This window comes from Siniperca chuatsi, linkage group LG23, assembly GCF_020085105.1.
Source record: "Siniperca chuatsi isolate FFG_IHB_CAS linkage group LG23, ASM2008510v1, whole genome shotgun sequence".
In the NCBI taxonomy this organism is placed as follows: domain Eukaryota; kingdom Metazoa; phylum Chordata; class Actinopteri; order Centrarchiformes; family Sinipercidae; genus Siniperca; species Siniperca chuatsi.
Genome location: NC_058064.1, coordinates 6075181 through 6097590, shown reverse-complemented (window position 1 = coordinate 6097590; position 22410 = coordinate 6075181). Strand labels below are relative to the sequence as shown.

Genomic DNA, 22410 nt, shown 5'->3' with positions numbered 1-22410 from the left:
GTTGGAAGGTTTTGGCCACTGGACAGCTCCACTGATGGTGCTGTACGATTAATATCCTCGCTCTGCAGTATTTATTGTGAGGGGAAAGCATTATTTTCTCCCTTTCCCAGCTAGTCCATAAATTAGAGCAGCCATCCTTCTCATCACAAACCACTTCGTGTAACCTTAAGGCACCATACTACCATACACAACGATGACAATTACCAGACATATTTATGAATGAGGTGTTAACTGAAAAACACATGTCTCTATCCCAACAGTCATCTAATGCTAGAGCTTAGTATTTTTGCTCTTATTGCCAAATAATTAACATTGTGTGTGTTTGTTTGTTTTTGTGTATGTCAGGTCATACCTGACACCAGTGCGAGATGAGGAGTCAGAGTCCCAGAGGAAAGCTCGCTCCAGACAGGCTCGACAGTCAAGGAGATCCACCCAGGTTAGTTAACCTGTATCACCTCTAATGTGTTGACAATTAATTTATCCATCCCACCAAAAAGTCACCATTTTTACAAAGTACTAACAAGTAAAATAACACCGGAGTCCCACATCAAAACAAAAGGTGACCTGTAGGTGCCCCTGGTTTGTGTTATGGTTTTATAGTCATAGACTGTTTAAATATATGTTGTTATATCCTGGTTGAAACAGCGCTTCTTGTGTACACAGGTAGCACTTAACATCTAGGTTTGTACAAGTAGCTGATCATTTTACAAGCTGACAGAATTTGAGCTTTAAACTGAACCGTACTGTGTCAATGAGTTTCTAAATTTATGACAAAAAATTCAACATTGTAAATTACCAATTAGACTAAATAATAAGATTCGGGTTATAAAATAAAAAAAAAATTTAATCCATGCAAGGAATTCAAATTCTAGAGATGGTATATTACTCTCTGCTTCCAGGGCGTGACTCTGACTGACCTGCAAGAGGCTGAGAAAACAATCGGCAGGAGTCGTACCCCAAAGACCTGGGAGGAGGAGAAGGAAGAGAAAGAGAAGCAGGACAAGGAGAAGCAGCAGGAGGAGAAGAAGGAGATGGAGACCAAGGAAGATGATTACCGATCGAAGTACCGCAGCTTCGAAGAGGTAAATTTCTGCTCTGAGCTTTTGTAATAACTTTCCTAAGACAGGTCACTGCATCTTGACTAAAATCTACACCTTGAATATTTGACTACCCCCCTCTCTCCCTACCAGCGCTACCGGCCTTCATCTTCCTCCTCCGGCATTTCCATAGTCAGCACTGCCTCCACCCCATCCTACTCTAGCACCACATTGTCCTCCAGTTCGAGCTCCCTCAACAGGCCTAACAGTCTGACGGGGATCACCTCCTCCTATAGCCGTTCCTCCAGAGATACGGAAAAAGGTCAGTAACTTGTGCCATTCCCATGGTCTTAAAAGTGCTTTTTTCCACACTGAATGTAAATTAAAAACATTTAAATGTCCCAAACGTACTTTTGTCTTATGGAGACACAGCTCTTATTTATGGCTTTAATTTTATGTACTGAAAAAAGGGTGATTTGACATCCTTAGCAGGCATCCACACTGAAAACAGCCCCGCATTAACACAACGCAGGGGGCTGTGTTGGTAGAGGTGTGTTGTTAAAGGTACTAGTGAATCATGAAATACGATCCAGGAAGTCCAGTTGGAGCAACAGATTAATGCGTTTAAAGGCTTTTCAGACACAACCTTTTGTCATAATAGTAGCGATACGCAGTTCATGTTACAAAATAATCTACCAGGAATGTGCGCTTGCATGTATGTGATTGGCCAATGCAGCACCTTGTCGGATGACGTCGTGTTGCAGCTAAAGGTGAGCCTGGTTCAACTTTTTTGCCGTATGACCCTGCGTTTATTTGCTGGAGCCTCCTGCGTTGGCACCCCCACTGCGTCGCCGGACTGGCTCCATTCAAATGAATGAGAGAGCTGGGGTTTTTCCAGACATGACTGGAGTCAGTCAGAATGCGGCCTTACAGTTGTTTGAAGCACTTCTGAAAGTTTTTATCTGAAATCTTGCCTGAAAATCTTTTATTTAAATTTTTTTGGCCTTGATGTCCAGCTGTTTCTGAACCCTGTTGACTACATAGATGATATTATTGCGTATGTGTGAAGAAATGTATTCCCCTGTCTCCCGTTCCAGTCAAGAACAATTTGATTATTTGAGACGTGTTTTATTTTTAAAACTTAAATCTGGTCCAGTCTTGATGTTCTCTTTTTTTGTGCGCAGGAATAGCCGTGCTAACACTGCTAAAAAGCCAACTTTGGCTAGTTTATCATGATATTGAAATTGAAAAAACTTAAATGCTCTCCCCTCTGATATAAAGCCATATACAATAGGATAGCATGACTGCTAAATTCCACCTGATGCTGGTATCTGTCTCCACAGGTCCACATTCACATGGGCAAACTGCCACATGCTAATTAGGGGCACTGACACAGAAAGGGACTGGTTTTCCTTTTAAATTACGCAGCTCTTCTCTTAACGAATAAATCCATCCCTGGGAAAATAGAAGGCAGCTTTAGTCAGTTCAGCTGAAGGAAGGAAACACTGAGCGCTTTGTACTCCCACGACCAAAGCCGTATCTTTTCTTTTTTTCCCCTCTGAACTCGAGCCAAGTCAAGTTGTTGTTGTGCCTATGAAGTCATATCATTGCCTTGTTTAACCTGAACCTTTCCATTTTTCACATTAAATTCTTGCATTTGCTCACTGTTGATGTCAAAATTATAAGGGTCAGGTTGTGCTCTGGGGAAATACTGTCCAGAGGTCAAAAGCAGATGACTTAGAGATGTACAAAAGGAACAGATGTTATAATAATCATTTTGGTATCGTGGCAGCAATATGTAGTTAACCTTATGTCGTTATTCTCGATGGACAGAAATGGACAAAAAGGAGGAGGAGAAGGAGGGAGAGGACAAATCTCAGCCCCGCTCCATACGGGATCGCAGGCGGCCCCGCGAGAAGAGACGCTCCACTGGGGTCTCCTTCTGGACCCAAGATGTAAGAGACTTTTAGAGATCACTTCACCATCATAAGTATTCATAGCAATTTTCTTGATGTACAGGAGTTTAACACTTGCACAACTCTGAGTGTTCCTCTTTGATCATTTGGATAGAGGGAGCCACAAGTCGTGTGTAACCCCCCTATCTATGTTTTTTATTTTATTTTTTAATTCCAGGGTGATGAAAATGACCCTGACCAGCAGTCAGACTCAGAGGAGGGCAGCACCAAGGGAGAGCCACAGGTAACTCAGCACACACACACACACACACAGGGCAGAAAGTAGATGAAACTGACTTTTAATCAGGGGCCCTCCAGCCTGACAGCCAAAACCAAGCTAGTACTATTGCTTTTCTTGTGTGGCGTGACTTCTGTTTGATTCTTGCCCTTCTGCATTAATTCTCTATTCTGGTCCTTCCTCATGTCTCATCTCATGTAGTGAAGGCTAAGCAAGTCCATTAGTCTTTGATATTAACTACTCTGCCCTGTACAGCTATGATTTCCTCCCTTCCCACTTATCTTTCCTCCTCACCGTCTACAGCCTTTGAATTTTATTGTTCTCACTGTTTCCATCTTCTGGTGATTGTGTGGTTGCTGGGGTGACCTTGCAAACCAAAAGTAGTCTCAGCCATAGATCAGTGGGTTTTAAAAACATGCGGACATACAAAGGGAAGGAAGTCTGGGTCACTGGGGTCAAAGCACACACATGAATGAGAGTTTTTCCAATTTGGAGATGAGATTCAACCCTCAGTGTATGCTTTTTGTTTTTGTACTCTTTTGTGCACATGAAGTCACTGCAAATGAGAATTTCAACCAGTGATAAGCAAGATTAACATGTAAAGAAATCGATTAATCAGTCTTCCAGTCCCTGAAATTAAAATAAAAACTATAAATAAGCTTTCTAATCATATTAAATGCTTTCATACTACCCATGGAAGACACAGCATAGGGCAGAAAGGGCAGTGTTGTGAAAACATTACTGGCTTGATGAACTTCCTGTTTGAATGGGTGTGTCTTTTGCAGCATAACATGGAGAGCAGACAGTAGTTGTTAACTTGAGTACAATCAGCAGGGGGATGAGAAGGGTATACACAGCTTCCAGCAATCACTTACAGTAGAACAGTATAAAGGCTGGGTGGAGCAGCAACAGAGTACTAAATAGGAAACAAGCAATTATCTCTGCATGAAGATGGAAAAGCGTACAGGAAAAGCTTTTGAGTCTCTTCCTTTCCAGCCTGGCACTCTCAATTAAAAGCACCAAAATGTTAAAAACTAAATTTGAGTAATGCAGGTTTGGTAGAATTTTTTTTTAACATACTCTTAAAGAGTTTACATTTGAAAATATTGAAACTTGTCAGATAAAATCATCAAGACTCAAGTTGTAAAACTCAACACACAACAAGATCATTGCTTTGTTATTCATCAGTCATGATGCATCAGATTGTGGCTGTAATTAGCCTGTGTAATACATTTCCAGTCATGCATTGAATGAATGTACCAAGCTTGCTGTTCATCTGATCAGCTCAGCTCTTATGTTTATCATTTTCCTTGAAGGCTTCAGGACTTCTTGACTCCGATTGTAGCATTGTTTTGTCACCGCCCTCTGTCCGCCTCAGGAAGCTGACTGCAATTTTAAAATAACTGGAAGCCCGACCCTCCAAGCTGACCTCCCTATCTTATGTCTGGCCCCATTCTCAGGGCTGCTGCTGTGCCACTGCACAAGCACAACAGGCCTTGAGACACAGTAGGCCTTGAGGCACTGGCTGGCGTGGCAGCTGTTTAGGAATAAGTGTGTATGTATTTGTATGTAGTGCAATGTGTGTAAGAGGCTGATTGCAAAGGAGTGAAGGTCAGGTGCTCTGAAAGTGGAGGTTTAGTTTAAAATGAACAACATGACCCACCTCATCCAGACCGTGTATGCTCCGTTCTTTGATTTTTCCGTTCGTAACCGAGTCGGAAAAACAAAAAAACTGTGGGGTTTTTTGTGTTTGGTTTTTTTTTTGTTGTTGTTGTTTTTTTAAACCAAAACGGAAAAAGTTTTTTGTTTTGTTTGTGTGATATACCACATTTTGCCAGAGCTAACAGTGTTCTCCACACTGTGGTTGAGCTGGGCATAAACGTCTACCTCAGGCTGTATGCTTCACTTATAGGCTGTATGTAAGTACAAACACGAAAAACAATCATGACACAAATATAAGACATTTGTAGTGTTTTGAACAGGCATCGATGCAGTCACCTATGTCCCTTTGTCTTTAGACAAATTTGCAGGTTGGGAATCTCTGAATCTTTTCTGCATCCTTTTTCCAATACATAGGAATATACATAAATATATACCTTACATTACAGTTACTTCTGGAGAAGTTTTTGTGAGGTCTTTTTTTACTTCAAAAAAGATGAGGCCTGAGATCCCCATCGCAACCACAGCCTCACGCAGGGGAATATCACCAGTTAATTCAAACTCCACTTAATCCTTAAATGTTTTTTACACCAGAGCTGGCATGTTGCCTATGTTAAGGATTTGATTTGTGTGGGTCTAAAAGATGCAAGGTAGAAAATGCAGCCACTATTACTAGAATATATTGTAAAGCTTTTATTGTATAGCTACAATATATAATACCACAATTCATTCACATTTTAGATGCATTCGGGTTTTATTATTGTGAAGCGTTTAGCAATGTGACTGTCTCCTCTTCTTCCTCAATGTCTCCGCTTCACACTTTGTTTCCTGACTATGCACAAGTGTGAGAGACTGAGACTGCTTTCAGTTTCATTAAGTGCTTTTCTCTTTATTGACATTAACATTCGCTTTTATTTTTGCTTTCTTACAGAGTGACAGATTGTCCAGGTATGTTTTACCCCCTTCATATTATGCTCCTTATCCTTTTATGTGTTTTCTGTTATCTGTTGCTAAACAATTAGATTTTAAATGAACGCCTGTTATTACTGTTGTAGGAATGAGAGCACTTCAATCTCAGATCGCAATGACACTCTTTTTAGCCGTGGCTATGGTGAGAGTCGGAGGACATACTCAAGCCGACTGGATAGAGATGACACCACTGACTATAAGAAGGCATGTACTGTATATAAAACTCTATATAAAATATTTAGCTTTAATTGATTCTGGATTTAATCATACAGTGTTTCATGTAAAATATGTCTTTAATGATTAGTTTGTCCCAAAATTTTGATGTAAGTAAATAAATGCATACTCCAGGTAATGGGATAAAGGTTTGCCAGGCGAACTTTGAAAGATCCCCAGTTTTATTTCCTGACAAATGATGCAGTTTGATTCTTGTATACAGAAAACTGATTTTTAACATCATGATATATTAAAGAATACATTTAAAAGACCATGATACCAGAGTCATGAGTAGGCCTAAATAACAAATCATTGAGTCAAATTAATTATCACCCCCATAATTTGACTGCACAATCCAAAAAAAGTACAGGCCAAACAGTAGAAAGTACCAAGTGATAGAAATAGATCTCAAGTCTATGGAGAGAAGTTTGGGTTTCCTATCTTCAAAATGTGGAATATATGTTAGACTCGATATTTTTAGGTTATACCACTCTTCATTGAAAAATGGCCATATTTAAGCAAATTATTTTTTTTATATTTAGAACACTTTGGTGATTTAATTGTTACACTTGTTGACTGTTGGATGTTTTGTCCCTCCCTTCAGCTCTACGAGCAGATCTTAGCTGAGAACGAGAAGTTGAAGGCCCAGTTACGTGACACAGACCTGGAGCTGGCAGACTTGAAGCTACAACTAGAGAAGGCAACACAGGTGCACTGGGCTCACACTGCTTCGGCTGATCAGTATTGATAAGTTAATTAGGGTTCCTGATGAGTCTACTAACTTTTTTTTATTTTTCTCATTGCAGAGGCAGGAACGTTATGCTGACCGATCACAGCTTGAGATGGAGAAAAGGGTAATGACAGAACTAGTTTAATAACCCAGCTCTATTACAATGGTCCTTCATTGTTTAGTAACACCATGAACTTTACAGAAAAGATGTATAACTTCTGTTTCTCTCAAGTTTATCTCAAACTAAATGTATAACTCAGAAGTCCTTTTGTGAGTTATTTTGATAAATCCAACCTGCTTTAAACATGTTGGTAACACTGCCAATGGGTTTATGTCTGAAGGTAACAAGCAGGCCCCAATATCATCTGGGTGGTGGTATGATCTTAACCTGAATTCTTGTATCAGTCTACTCTCTGCTGCTGGCTGTCGTATCACACATGCCGTTGTAGTCGGGGTCAAAGGGACTTCCTCCCACCTCGCCACCCAGAACACCTCCGCCTTCTGTCTCATCTGTTTTTGAATCTGAGGCAGCGTGTGGTCACCTTTTCTCAAGACTGCTTATTTTGTTATTTGTGTGTGTGTGTGTGTGTGTGTGTGTGTGAGAAAGTGTGTTTATCTCAATTTATGCAGGAAGTAGAACAATTGTAGAATGTTAAATTGCTGTTGAAAGAACCTCTGCATGCGTGTGTGTTTTCATGGTTTGTTTCACTCATTCTGTAATAATGCTGGTGTCTTCAGCTGCAGCTCTGAAGCCATGAAACCCCTGGATTTGTAAAATTCATCCATTATTTTTAAGCCACATTTAAGACCATCCTCTATGTGCCATTTGTCCTCACAACCTTTTATAATACAAGAAAGTCCATTTCCCCCCCCCCTCTTTTTTTGTTAAAAAAAGACATTCTGACCCCCGTGTCCATGAGTCATTTCATTAACTTAACATCCAACACAACATCTAAACATCTATGTCCCCATTTCTTGACTCATTCCTGCCTTTAGATATCCTCACATGTAAATTATGTATACATCACTGAATATGTAAGTCTGAACTGGCTGTTGCTTGCAGACGCCTCACAAGACATGCGTGTGTTCAAGTGTGTGCTATCGCTACACCCTCACCTTCTTCCACACCTTATTTTTTGCAGTGTGTGTAGAGCCTTCACTAAAATGTGTTTGCTGCTAATTGTCTCTATGAAATGTGTGAGTCTTGAGTTAACCTGCTTTCCTCTACCCCCATAGGAAAGAAGAGCTCTAGAAAGGAAGATTTCTGAGATGGAGGAGGAACTTAAGGTACCACTACACACAGTCACACATATACACAGTGCATTATATTTTCTGTTCATGTACACGGCGGGATTTCCAGTAAGGGAGTCAGGATCACAGCTAATGTGTAAGTGGTACTTGTGAGTTCCAGCTGTCACTTCAGTGTATGAGTGTCCCTTTATATGTACATCTGGGTCACTCCCTTTTTTCAGTTTAATAGGAGTGGTGAGTCATCTCAAATGCCATGATGCTTCAAAGATAATATGGGTTTATTACAACTTGGGTCTTATTTTCATGGTTTTGCCATTCCTTCTATCAATTATGATAACATTGTACTCAACAAAGTAATTTCTAGGATCTGGGAACACGCTGACGTCACTACAACAAAGTCTGACAGAGCATGAAACGCTAGCAGTCAGACAGGTGGTAAACAAGTCAGCAAAGTCTTTTTAGCAGCTTTCCCAGATCTCAGCAATTAACATCTGGGGTGCAATATTAGTATTACCAATAGGAATGATGGGCTAATCTACTAAAACAGGACCCTTGTTGAATGAAAATCAAATTTTCTTTGAAATACTCTTTATGTACATCATGTCTGTTTCTAAGGAGCCATTTATACAGGACAAATGTGATAAGTTTGATAAAGAAAATATACTTGTTGCAGTCATCAAATACATCATTTGGTGTTGCCAAATGTAGCCAAATACAATATTTTAACTAAGAAATGTATTTCCCAAGTTAAACTGGCCTAACTAAAAGACAATAAACTGACTATAAGAAACTCACAAGACTAGCAGCATTAATGCTACAAACAAGCCCTGAGTGTCTATCTAATGTTGTGAATATGTAAATGTCTAGTCCTCGAATGTAACACAACATCCACTCTCGCAAATGTAAGTTCCAGAAATAAACAGTTTTATATTCTGCCCAATACGGTACCTCACCTCTGTCCCCATGTTAGACTCCATGTATAACTGCTAAATATGCACGTGTTTCTCTTATTGTGTTCGGGCCACATCTCAGGTCAGCTGTTGTAATCTATGTTGACATAACATTCAAGCTCTTCTATTGAGACAGCCAATTAAATGTTCCTTTTCTTGAAAACTGATTTTAAGGACGAGAGAGGAGAAAAATCGATTAAATTCTAGTAAACAAGTGTTGTTCACTGTGATAACAAAGTGTGTTTATTTTTAGGTCGTAGATAGCTGGCTGATCTTATCAGTGTCACTTTTCCACAAGTCATCTACAAGCATCATGCTGAACCCGGAAAGCTCTTAATCATTCCTTCAGTTTCCAAAATCTGTCCCCATTTTCTAACAATCTTCCTTTTCTGTTTTCCCTTTTTCTTTCTTTCAACCCCTTTTCTCTGTTAATCCTTTCTCTCCTAATTTGTTTCTCGAAACACATTTCCTCCTTTTCCTCTTCTGCCGTTCTTTCACTCTCACACTGTCTTTCCATCCTCTCTGCCTCCTCCCTCTCTTTCTCTCTCTCTCTGTTCTCCTGTGTTGTGGTTGTTGTTTTCCCCCCCTGCAGAACCTCCCCCAGGTAAAGCAGGTTCAGGCCCTGCGGCAGGTTAAAGAGCGGCTGCAGGCTGAGAACCGGGCCCTGGCCCGCGTGTTGGCAAAGCTCTCGCAGTCCGCCTGCAGCCAGCTGCCCACCGTCGACCTCTAAGCCACGTCCGTCTGTCCACCGCCATCTTCTCCTATTCTTCTTCCTCACCTTCCCCCTTCCTCCCAACCCCATTCTTCTCATGCTCCATTCGTGCTCTGCCCGCACCCATAGACAGGCAGGTGCCCAGCCGCCCAAACCATCACTGGTTTTATAAACTCCCCTTTCCACCCCCCTCTGCCTCCCCAGAGCTTTTGGTTTTCATATTGGGGAGGGTGTCTTCTTTTTTCTTTTTTTTTTTTAGTCTTTACCACAGGACACTCTCCTTTTACAGTACTGATTGATTCCACACCTTTCAGCTTATGAAAACATCCTAAATATGTCAAACTAACACATTTATAATGGGTGGAGAATCATTTAAGGTAGAGATATCTAAATTTACTCTGAAGCTGAATGATTATGAAGTACTGTAAAGGAAAGTGTCCTCTTTGTAGTTTTTAGTAGTGATGCTTCCATCAGAGGGAGCTCAGTTGTCCAGTTTGGCTTGTTCTGGCTTCTTTGCATGAAGTGGCTTCCTTTTTTTGGCATCAACTTTTTTGGCCCAAATCTTCAGAGACTGAACATTTTTTCTTTTCCCCCTCTTTACTCCCCAACTTCTAATTTGTGCAGATGACATCAACAAATATTAAAGTCAGCTGCATGCACCAACAGCTTTATTTGGACACAGGTTTAGCATTGTGCCTGTACAAGTACATTTAAACTAGCAGTTGATTGTCATCTGTAATCTATAAATGAAAGTTTGTTTTTAAGGGGACTGAAATCTCTTGTTGGAGTGTCAGTGTGTATCAACAGAGAAACTCTGAAAACTGTAGAACATGATTTCTACCTGAAGTCCTCACCACCACAGCTTCTGTACATCTTTTTAAAAAAAAGAGTCAAACATCAGTTTACATAGTAGTATATGTAATCATCTAGTACAATTTAAGACATACTGCTACCCAATAGGTTTTCAGTAGTCAATATGCTTTTATTGGAGGTTACAGAATCTATGACTTAACACTTCTGCAATCAGACAAGGTCATTACAAGAATTCACCCATTATGGCTCACTATAAACATCCAAAAAGAGAGTGTTGTCTATGTTGTCTGCCTATCAGACATAATGGAGCATTACCTTGGATACTATGGAACCCGGAAGCGAAAAATCTGCTCTTGAATGATTCACTCCTAAATTAATAATTAATGTACACAACTTAACAGAACATTACATTAAACAATCTTGTTGACATTTTAACATGATCATTTTTTTCTTCTGGGAATCAATATACTTTAGTCTTAACATATGTTTAAGGGATGTCCTAATGTTGTTTAATAAGCTACATCAGAAGTATATCCATATTTCTCAATCCAAATTCAAAAGAAAACTGAATTAAATCCAAGTGGCTCACTTAGATCAGCTTGTCCATGGCTTAACTTTTACTTTCTATTTTGCCGTTAGGCTACACAGTGGGGTACATGTGTGTACCCCATGTGCACCTAACTAATAGCATCCCAAGCTGACCAGTATTGCTGAAACAACATCCAATGTAGCATCTCAGTTTGTACAATAGAGTCTGGAAGGGAGAAGGGCATACAGTATGTAATAAATGTGCTAACGTAATCATATTTGTATGATATAATGAATTCAGTATTTGTAGGCACCTCAATACCAAAACACAGCTGCTAGCCTGCCGCTAACACTCTGAGTAGCCACAACAACCTGTAACTTAGTCCTGCTGTTACCTTAACTTGACAGTATTTTGAGAGCATAATTTCCTTATTTGTACCAAAAAAAAACAAATTCAGTTACTCCTGATACCTGCCGGGCTCTGTAGGATACTATACAATGATCGAGATTTCAAATTTTCTATGCACTAGATCAAATAAAAGTGACTTTTTTTGGTCTCTGCTGTGTATTTTTCTGGCTGCCGGTGAGCAGCTGTTCAGATTCTGCATGGCTTTCTCAGGATCTTTGGCCTGTGGTGTGCCCGCTTTTACTTCTCTCTCTTCTGACTTGGAACAAGGATGTGATTTATTTATTTTGTTTGTTTGTTTGTTTGTTTGTTTTGTAAGGAGAAAACAAAACATGAGAGATGCTGTGTGACTCCAAGATTGCTTACACAGGCTGCAAGTAATAATTTGTAAAACTGGCCTGACACCATGTATCTGTCGAGACTTGTCTAAGCCTTCTCTCTCTGTGTCTCTTCCACCCTTCCCTGTTTCCTTTTATACCCTTTCAGATGCTCCCAGACTTGAAAGCAGACAACCAGAGACTAAAGGACGAGAACGGAGCACTCATTCGAGTCATTAGCAAGCTTTCCAAGTAGAACAGACCCCCACCCTGCGCCCCATCTTCTGCACCCCCTAGTCCCCCATGGCAGTGACTAATGGAATTGCACATTTAGATATTAATTGCAACAGACATCAGAGACAAGACTCCTTTTTTGTTCTTTTTTTCCTCCCAACTCTTTATCTCCCTTTTGCTCCTCCACCACTGCAGCATCCATCCATCCATCCATCTGCCCCTGCACCACCTCCTCGACTATAATCCACCTGATTGTGTGGCTGCTGTCCAGATAGAACCACTGAGTTTACAGAGCAAAAGGAAAAAGGGTTGTGTGATCAGCATGCAAAAGCATTGTGGGTAGGGAAGCCTGAAAACTATTTAACCAATAAGCCTTAGTTGTACATAAACAGAAAAAGAAAAAACACTTGCATCGATCTCTTCTCTCTCTCAACTATCACTGAAGAACAGATATTATCCAACACCTGATTTTATTTGTGCCACAATCTCTGATGTAATTTTCTTTTTGTTTCTTCTCCCTGTGTAAGTGTTGTGTGCTGTGCAGTTTCCTCCCTCCCTCCTAAACCCCTCACAGTGCCACTTCTGTCCCATATCATCTCCTTTTGGCCTCCCCTAATTTCTCCTGTTTTTTCCCCACACACAGATCACCAATGCGCACACACACTTGCCCACACTCACCCATTTTTGTACCTCTGTGTGTCTTCCTCCAAGAGGGAAAATTTTGAATTCTCGCTTTAGCGAAACGAGGCGGACCTGGTGGAATTTAAGCTTTCACTGTATGTGCAATATGCATTTCTTTCTCTTTTTTTAATGCTTTAATGATGAGTCCATCACATGTAGGATTTTTCACTCTTCCACCGCTTCATCGCTCACCTTCCTCCTCTTCTTCTTTGTTTTTTTTTGTTTTAAGTTTGTAGTGTAGTCAGTTTATACCCTGTATTTCTCACTTTGTTTTAGCAGGTACTGAGTGATGCTGTATATACCTGTATGTATTTGTTTGAGACCAGCACATGGCATGCATTTATGGTTCCCGTCTGTTACTATTAAAAGTATACAAATTCCAGAGGACAAAAAGGTGTGTTTTAATTATTTTTCTTTTATAGTCTAAAGACATTGGATACAGTACAGTAGAGCCTCTCTCTCTTACACGGGACGGCTTGCAGTGTTCAGTGCTTTTTTCCAGTTTAAAATAAGTGTTCACATAATTGTGAGATAAAACAAAAAAAAATCGCTTCACTACATTTCACTTTCATTGTATTCAGTATCTTGAAAGAGTGCTGTTAATTTTGTTTCCAATTTTTTAAAGCTGTAGTATTATAGCCAAGGTGTTGTCACTAAAAAAAAATAAATATCTTAGGTATCGCTAACCCAGTCCTTTTTACAATGTCTACATGCACTGTCAATGCCATGTGAGGAGTCTTGATGTCAGGTTAAAGCAACTTGCCACCATCAGACATTTCATGCATCTGAAAACATTTTATGCATTTCAGTGGCCTTTTAAGGATATTTTAGTAAAAGTAAAAAAAAAAAAGTCACTGCAGATGGACTGATGACCATCTACTCTGGTTTAGACTTTTTGTTATTTTCTTTATTTTTTTTTTCCCCGTCATCTTGTAAAATAGGTGTGTGGCTTAATACATGCAAGCTGTGCTGTGACTACCAACCACTGAAGAGTTAATTAAAAATAAACTTGTACATTGTAAAGTTCCCATGTCTGATTATTTTCATCATGTTTAATTATTTAAATGGGTTTTGATAACCATGAAAGGTATATCTGGCTACGCTGATCATGTATACCTCTGAAAATGAAGTTTAAGGTCATATCTTGTACTTACTTTAATTGTACATGCTCCATCTCTAATAGAGAGTTGCTGCACTCCATCATACCAGTAGATGGTGCACAGCTTTGCAGACTCAGTCAGGTGTGCTTAACATTATTTTACTATAGTGGAGGGGTTGTTTTTTTTTTTTTTTTTTTAGCTAGTGAGTATATAGTTCTGATCAGGGCAATGTCTTTTTGTTTAATTGAACTAATCCGCACACTTAAATGCAAATGTAACACTGGATACTGAAACACTTAGCTCACACTCACACCCACATAAACATAGACATGCAGAGACAGGAGTCACGAGTCCTATTCAGCTGCACATTACAATGTTAAATGTCTTGACCTCAAGATCTTTAATCAGCAGATCTCAACCATTCTGCTTCTCCAGTAATAGGAGTCACTGTCTCTTGGAAGCAAGTTTGCAGCTCTACAACAACAGCAGAATGCTGACTGCTCTCCCTGTCCTCCCTGAGCCTAAAATCCTTACAGATGTATTCATACTCCTGAATCTGCACCGTTTCACTGTTTTTTATTGTAATCCCAGATGGCAGCGGATTTAAAACAAATAAAGTGCAGCCCAGCGTTAGATAACCTATGCACAACTATAAAGCACTGGAGAAAAGACATATTCCTCTTTGTGATTTATATGACAGTGATTGTACTTTACTGTAAGCTCTAGTTTTTGCATGTATTGTCAGTAATAGCTCACTGGGTGTGACTTGCTGTTTAGACCTGTGATGATGGGCTCCAATCTTTAGATTAAGCTTTGGGGATAAGCGGTGGTATCTGCTATAATTGCCCACAGTCATGCAAAAGTGTCTGGTTTTCTATTTTCCATTGCCTCAGCACTTGGTTAAGAAGTCTGGTTTGTGTCTGTACTGTGACATGGACATGCTTCCACAACCATCTTGAGCAGAATGTCTTCATCAGGACCTTGACAGAAGAAAAAAAGATCTATTAGACAGATTCCTGGCCTTAAAAAGGGTCCCCATGAAATTATAGTAACAAATGGTTTGAATTAATGTTGCCTTTTCATTTCGTTTGCCAGGCTCAAAGGCAAAGAGGACAACATGAGGTTATTAGTTTCTGTCATTATAGCGAGCTATACCTCAATGTGTGCATTCTGATGTCTAATCTGCAACTGTTGTAGATGATAAATGTTGCTCAGCAGGCTTTCATCTATACTTTAGCTCATTCAATTGCAGGCAACTTTGAACCAGATTATTATATTGTGGGTTTGCTGATCTGGGAAGGGTTAGGACTAAATTTAATAACTTGCAGGATTTTTTATGCATGTCATCCCTGCAGCTGTAAATTAATCCTGCTCAGTATTTTAACAAGAATCTTTGGAATAGAGGATTCAATGATGATCACATATGGGTGTAAAGTACAGGTGTCCACATACTCTCAGCCTTTGTTTCTAAAAAATGGTCAGCAGAAATGTAAAGTACACGTGATTTGTAGTAAATTGGAATAAAACATGGCCCTTTAATTAAGTGTTATAGTCAGAACGTGTTAGGTACTAGAAATGTGACCAGTAATAAGTCTCAGCAGAAGCTTTAGAGACCTAAAAAAATGCTCATGATTGCTGACTGGTCTCTTTGATTCCTGACAGCAGCTCCACCATGAGATGACGTGCTGTGCTTTTCTATGTTGGAAATCATCCATAAAGAAGGAATTAGATTTTGGCAACTGCTGTCAGACACTCGCACTCCTTTTATATTCCCGCCATGGCCTAATCTCCCTGTCTTCTCTACCGTAAAGTGCAGCAAGCCAAACAAACCTCCTCACCAACTGCAATTTTAAACCCCCAACACACACTAGACTTAGACACACTGGATGAGCAAAACCCCTCAGCGCTGAGGACAAACAGCAGCGGGGGTTTCTTTCCGATGACAAACAATGACAAATCGAGGCATCCTGATGAAGTGACAGCTGGAATCTGTCACTGAAAGCAAACACAGTCTGTTAGAAAACCAGCGGTGAGTTGGTGTGAATAAATCTAGAAAAGACGATATAGAGACGTCTCAGACTCTTTGACTGTGGTGTCACCAGCTGCATTAATAGGACGTTTAAATATCCTGCACTGTAAAGTATCATGGGAACATTCAAGAGGTTATACAAGGAGAGGACTGATAACTGCAGTGGTAAATGATAAATTAATTAATCAAATAGACAGCTGACAGAGTATTAATCAACAATTATAACCAATTAAGTTGTTTATTAAGGTGAAACTGGCTCCATCTTTCCAAATTTGAATTTTTTTCCTGTGTTTTATATAGGCTAAGTGTAATATATCTTTTGGTTTTGAACAAAATAAGCAACTGGAATGTGTTACCATGGGTTCTGGGAATTTACAATTTTCATTCGTTTTTGACAATATATAGACTAAACGATTAATCAAATAATAAGCCCTAGATACTTGACTAAAATATTGCTTGCAGCCAGATAAAGAGCCATAAGAAGAAGTTGGTGGCTTGATATTGTTCAGTAAAATTACTCAGTGAAAAAGTAGACTTACCCCTTTTTGAGAGTTAAGGAATGCATTTTTGGCAGAAACTGCTAAATCGACCTTAAATATGAGTTGAGACACAAAACAAGTGATGTAATTGATTCATACGGAAGAGTAGCTGCAGGGGAATGTATAAATATGTTATCTCGATAACTATTTGTTCTGTATAGTGCTGCAGAGTTTTTATATTAGCTTTTTAATTCCTCTTAAAGTCAATGAAGGAGCTGGGAAGAAGACAGAATACAAACCTCATGCACCAAATTTAACTTGAGTGTGTGCTTCAGTATTCAGACATTATGACATTATTATGATAATTATGAAGTGACTCCAGTAAGCTGATCTGCCCGCAAAGGGGTGCACTGCAAAAAATCATCAACAAGTCATGTAGTCTTAGATTGAGTCTTAAATGTAAAATCCATGATCTAAATGTAAACAGCAGACATCTATCACTACCGAATTAATCGACAGGTCTTCTAATGCAGGGACTAACACTAGACAACAACAAAATCTAATGTCCTTTGCTGTCAAAGGTTTGTTTACATCAGCATTATTTGTAAACACAACAGTAAAATAAGACTATATTCTCAATTATGATGAGTTGAGTAACACACAAATGCAGATTTTTCAGCTATATATCAAATTCTACAATTGTATTTACAAATTTGGTTCAAATTTACATTGTTATAAAGATTAAGAATTGGACCTTTAATTTCTTATTTTTTTCTAAAACAAATGGGGAAAAAATCTTTCGTTACGTTGTTTCCATTGCAGTTCCATCTGTGTTAAGATTGTCTATAAGTTTTCAATAAGACGAATCAAGTGGTAACAATATGAAGCAAAGATGATGCTTCCACTAGTATCAAAACAATGCCATTAGAAAATTCTTAAGCTGAGTTGAGTTATGCAGGACACAAGTGAGTTTTAGTAGTAAAACAGTTTTAGTAAAACATTAAAAAAGATCGAGTATGAGTTTAGAAGAATTTTTTGCAGTGTGTGCAGCCAACACAAAGCTAAAGGGAGGAGGTTGGCACGGTGACCCACCCAGTCACCTACCATCACGCCATCATCATCAACAGATGGCACCCTGCAGATGGCAATGGGACGGTACTGGGAGCCGTTGGAGGGCACAGAGGGGATAACGGACAAGCCTGCGAGCTGGACAGAGGACTGGATCTGTAGAACAAAGAGGAACCTTCCTCACCACCAGGAACATGAGGGCTGTGGGCCGGGCTCATTGTGCAGCAAAGTAATATGTTAGCCTTTTTGCTAAACTAATGTGAATGTCCTTATAGCTGCAGAGGGTTTTATTAATTAAGTACACATAGATGAAGTTTGGTGACAATTTCTGCAAGGTCTGTTATTTTGGATTCCCTACCAAACTGTGAGAATGTTCCTACGCTGACTTTCACACTCTCTGTTTTATAGGTAGTGTGTCACCTAAAGCTCTCTGTTGTCCCTCTACTTAACTTCCTTCCTGCTGCTGACCATGTAGCTCACTGCAAAACTCCTGACTCACATGTACACAGAGGAGGGTTATACCACAGCAGGCTTGTGACAGGAAGCTCAAGAGTTCAAATCCAGGATCACCGGGGAACATGAACAAAATTCTGTATATGCTCTCCTTGCATCACAGAAATGTCCTTTGGTTACACTGGACACCTCCCAGATAGTGATGTCAGCAATTGTGTATACACCTGGTGGTTTTTGAAGAGCTAAACAATGCATGTTTTAGCCCTTTCACTAAAAATCACATAGTTTACATTACAGCTAGCCGTTTTCCAAACCATATTATAGGGTTAGCACAAGCATTGTTGTGCCTAAGTACAGCCTCATAGAGCCGCTACCATGACTGTAGACTCTTTGTTTTGTTTAACGCATTTCTGCCGTTTTCGAGGGTGCCATTATGTTCTATTCACGTCAACAAGTTTGAGAGTTGTGGACTTTTAAGAGTGACCCAGTTGGCTTTGATTTTTCTAAAAGTTATATTATCATTGTGAGTTAACGCAAAAACCAAAAATGCAGACTTGATGTTTTCTGTGGTGTATTATGCAACTCAAGCAGGTTTCAAGAGTTTGCTGACTGATTTTCATGACACAGAAATGAATGTAAACAATTGAAATTCAGGCATTTTTCAGACAATCCGAAACACTACAGCAAGCATACAACACATGCTTTTTAGTTAATCTATAATTTAAAAAAATATTGGAATGGTCCCTTAAGAAATATTATGCTGCTCAGCATCCTTTCCCTTCATAAATAAAGGTTAAAGGAAAGGTTAGACATTTTGGCAAATAGTTGCCTTCTTGCCAAGAGTTAGAGAAAGATCAATACCACTCTCATGTCTGTACATATGAAGCTACAGCCAGCAGCAGGTTAGCTTAGCTTTGCATAAAGACTAGAAATAGGGGGAAACAGCTAGACTAGATAATAAAATCCACCTACCAGCACCTCTAAATCTCACTAATTAACATGTTTGTTTAATCTGTACCAAAACCAAAGTGTTAAAACGTGAGTGTATCAATCTTCTTAACTAACTCTCTGCAAGAAAGAAAATGAGCTTTTTTCCCAAAATGTCAAACTATTCCTTTAAAGAAGAAGAAGAAGGGACTCCCTCATTTCATTGCCAAAACAAACCTTTGCTGGTGGCTTTATCACAGCAATATTGAAAGTTAAAAACTTAGTAGTATAAAGTTGTGAAGTCATAGCCAGCTCAAATACCTGATTTGTGTGTCTGTTCTTCCAAGTGAAGAAACATAATCATGTTATTTACCTGCATAGCCATCAAAGTCTGATTGACTAACATGATTAAAAACATGATTTCCCAGTCTCTCTCTGTTGCAGAATTCTTAATATTCTTATCCTGACTGCAGTGGAGGGTATCTGCAGAACTGCTGGCCCACTTGACGTCTGTGTGCAAACCCAATATCTGGGAGGCTTGGGAGAAACATTTCTTGAATACTTACTCACTCTTGGATAAACAATTTCATGGGGGAGTGAGCTCCTAGCGTAGGCTCCTCGCTACAAAATTACCTTCCTAATAGCTTTTGACTAAAACATTACTGTCAAATAAATGAAAATGTTTGAACGCAAGAGTGGCCATTACACAGTGTTATGTTTAATATATATTTCAGGTTACTTGTGCTGCTCATTTCTTGCATCATGCCTCTTTACCGCAAGCGTGTTATGGGTTACAAAACGCACGATATGGCCATTCATCAAAAAAAAAAACCATAAAGCCTTCAGAGAGGGTGTAGGATAGTTTGAATAAATCTAAACATTGAATAAGCACACTTACTTCGGGAATCCATTACTGGAATGTTAAATGGCATTTAGTTAAAACCAGTGTTTGTGTTGGCATGGAAGGAAACACTCAGCGACAACCCTTGTGCCCCCTCATTCTTTTTTTCCTCCTTAAGAGCAGACAGAAATATGCTAAATATGCAGCAGTGTGACCTGAGTCCATAGATCAGGGTTTATTTTTAGAAGAGGCACCTCACTCCCTTGCTCCACCCAGGTTTTCTCATTATCTGTAACATGCAGAGATAATGGCTGAATGCCTGGTCTCCCACTCACCAATGTGGGGATGTGGATGGGTGTCACATTTTTAGACCTGTACGGTAAATAACATGGGTCCATTAACACGCAAACAGCCTCTTTTCATATACAGATAGATATATTTGGAAAAACAATTCCACACCAATGTTAAACTTGCCTGAAAGTCAGTGCACCCTTGGGAGCAAGCTAGATGCACCATAACACCATAAGGCTCATGCCTTTCAGCACAGTTAACTTATAGTACTATTATCCCTGCATCAAATTAGGTTTCTTACACTAAGCACCTATAGCAGGTTTAAGTGACAGCGTGGGGAGAAACCTGCTCGTACAGTGAGGTGATGGCAGAATGCACAAGGATTGAATATCGCTGGAATGCCGTGCAGAGTTGTAACAATGGCGCTTTGCAGCAGCACGCAGCAATGACTTGCAGTATGTTAGATTCATTATATTTCCTCTAAGCTGGGATCTTTACACAGGAGAGCTGCAGAAGGGGGATGAAATGGTGATGCTGACTATGTGACTGTTTTTTACAAACAAAGTTGAAGCTGAGCTGAAAAGAGATACTTGACTCTATTCTACTGTATGTTAGTGAACTGTTTGCTCTTTTGGAGCTTTGCATCCTATCACACAATCTTCCTCAGCAGATGGAGTTTGGACTTCTCCTCAATGTTGTCTTAAAAATTGAGATTAAAAAGTTCATTCCTTACCTCGGAAACAAGTGTTTCATTTGTTGATGCCTCACAAAAATGCCAGGATTCCTCCTATCCTCAGAGATGGTTCTTCTGACCAGTACTGCACAAAAACCAACCAGTTGTGGAATGTATTTAAATACAGTTACTTAAATACACATTTCAGGTACTTGTACTTTACTTGTGTTTCCATTTCATGCTACTTGCTGTTGTTACAGTTTAAATTTATACTTACAAAATATATGATGGGTTTATGAAATCCGATGCATTGTTTATAGATTAAACTACTAACAGTATATAGAATTGTTAAAATTAGCTCCACATCGACAAACATTAAACAACATTAAAATGCTACTAACATATTAATCCCTCAGGAATAATAATCCAATAATATAGTGCATAATAGTACGGCACCCACAGGGGCCATTTTTCTGAATTATGTGTACTTTTAATTTTGATATTTCAAGTACATTTTGCTAACAATACTTACATACTTGGCCTTTTTATAAACACTCTCTGTTTGCCTTTAGTTTTGTTTATTTTGGTCATATGCTTTAATCTTTGTCTATGTACCATGCATATGTATGTGTGTATGGATGTATGTATGTATGTATGTATACTTGTATTTGTATGTGTGTATTGTATCCTATTTATGACGCACTTTGTAACTGTGTTTTAAAAAGTGCTATATGAATAAAATTATTATTATACTTTTACTTCCAATTGGGTATTTTCCTATTGCAGTATTGCTTCAGTAAAGAATACTTTTTCTACTACTGAAACCAACATTCATAGAACAAAGTAAATAAAAGACATTAAAATGGACCAAACTGGGAATGAATTAAAGTAAAGTCAATTACAGTAATATAACCTAAAAGAAAACTAATAAAAAGACAAAATTATAATAAAAATAAACAAGGGAAGTAAAATCCTGCCAACACCATCTTTACTCGCAGCAGACTTTCCTCCCTGCTCCAGTTTGGTTTTAGTTTTAATTTTAACTCATTTTCCTGTTTATTCATCCCTTTCGTGGTTAGAGGCTATTGTTGTTAATTTCATGTGTTCATTTGTCAAACAAATAAAGTGGTTTAAGAATAAAATCATATAGACTTATATAAGAATAACATATAACTGAAAGAATATGTAATGTGAGCATTTTTAAGTGTATTTCTCTGAAACTTTAATACATACGGCCCAGGTCTGTAAACTAATCCTTAAACTTTCCTCTTATTTATAGGTTTTGTGTTTATGTGTTGTTTTATTTCTCTGTTTGTTATTTTCTTTTCTGTGAAGCACTTGCTGTGAAAATTACTTAAATATCTGTACCATAGATGTGTGTTATATGTCATTCTAAAAGGCCTGGACAGAAAATGTTTCTTGAAGAACTGAATGTGGACATAAAGGCAATGCATTACTGTCTTTGTGGCCTGCATAGATACAGAGAAGTATTTAGGTGTTCAGGGGATTTCAACTTTCAGTAACTATTCACATTTCTCAACCACAGCATCATAAGCGCAAGAAATAAACAATCTTCTTATATTGTCCTCAACCTTCCCTTTCGCTGGAATGAAGTGTGTACATCAGCATGTGTGACAAGATGAACAAGGAGGCTCTCCTCTGATCAGAGCTGGTTGGATGAGTCATCCTGCGCCTAAGGGAGATCTGCGTGGGAGAGCTCAATCATTGACAAACGCTCCTCTGCAGAAGTGTTTCACTCCGACTGTGCAATTCTCAAAGGCCTATTGAAGACTAGAAATCAGTGACATTGTGCGGTCGTTGGAAGTTAGAGTCGTGGAGGTGTACAGAGTCTTTTA

At 39.0% G+C, this 22410-nt stretch overlaps 1 protein-coding gene and 1 long non-coding RNA gene across 7 annotated transcripts in view; one reads left to right on the top strand and one right to left on the bottom strand.

The window, feature by feature from the left end:
- ppp1r12a (protein phosphatase 1, regulatory subunit 12A) overlaps positions 1 to 13719 on the top strand; it is a 55040-nt gene extending 41321 nt beyond the window's left edge. For 3 of the 6 annotated variants that reach the window (XM_044186698.1, XM_044186697.1, XM_044186694.1), the window contains 12 exons: positions 346 to 436; positions 900 to 1082; positions 1191 to 1359; positions 2871 to 2992; positions 3171 to 3236; positions 5821 to 5837; positions 5945 to 6062; positions 6676 to 6780; positions 6878 to 6925; positions 8038 to 8088; positions 9595 to 9847; positions 11948 to 12040. In XM_044186698.1, coding sequence (XP_044042633.1) covers positions 346 to 436; positions 900 to 1082; positions 1191 to 1359; positions 2871 to 2992; positions 3171 to 3236; positions 5821 to 5837; positions 5945 to 6062; positions 6676 to 6780; positions 6878 to 6925; positions 8038 to 8088; positions 9595 to 9732 — 1108 coding nt within the window. In that variant the 3' untranslated portion in view covers positions 9733 to 9847; positions 11948 to 12040. Of the gene's footprint in view, positions 1 to 345; positions 437 to 899; positions 1083 to 1190; positions 1360 to 2870; positions 2993 to 3170; positions 3237 to 5820; positions 5838 to 5944; positions 6063 to 6675; positions 6781 to 6877; positions 6926 to 7142; positions 7177 to 8037; positions 8089 to 9594; positions 9848 to 11947 lie in introns of all 6 variants that reach the window. The other 3 variants (XM_044186699.1, XM_044186695.1, XM_044186696.1) reach the window with 2 other exon arrangements.
- Positions 12645 to 21371, bottom strand: LOC122871504. Its single transcript, XR_006376882.1, has 3 exons — positions 20615 to 21371; positions 17406 to 17525; positions 12645 to 14773 (listed from the first exon to the last, which is right to left on the bottom strand). It is a non-coding gene; the product is annotated as an uncharacterized LOC122871504 (long non-coding RNA).
- Between the last annotated feature and the right edge of the window lie 1039 nt (positions 21372 to 22410).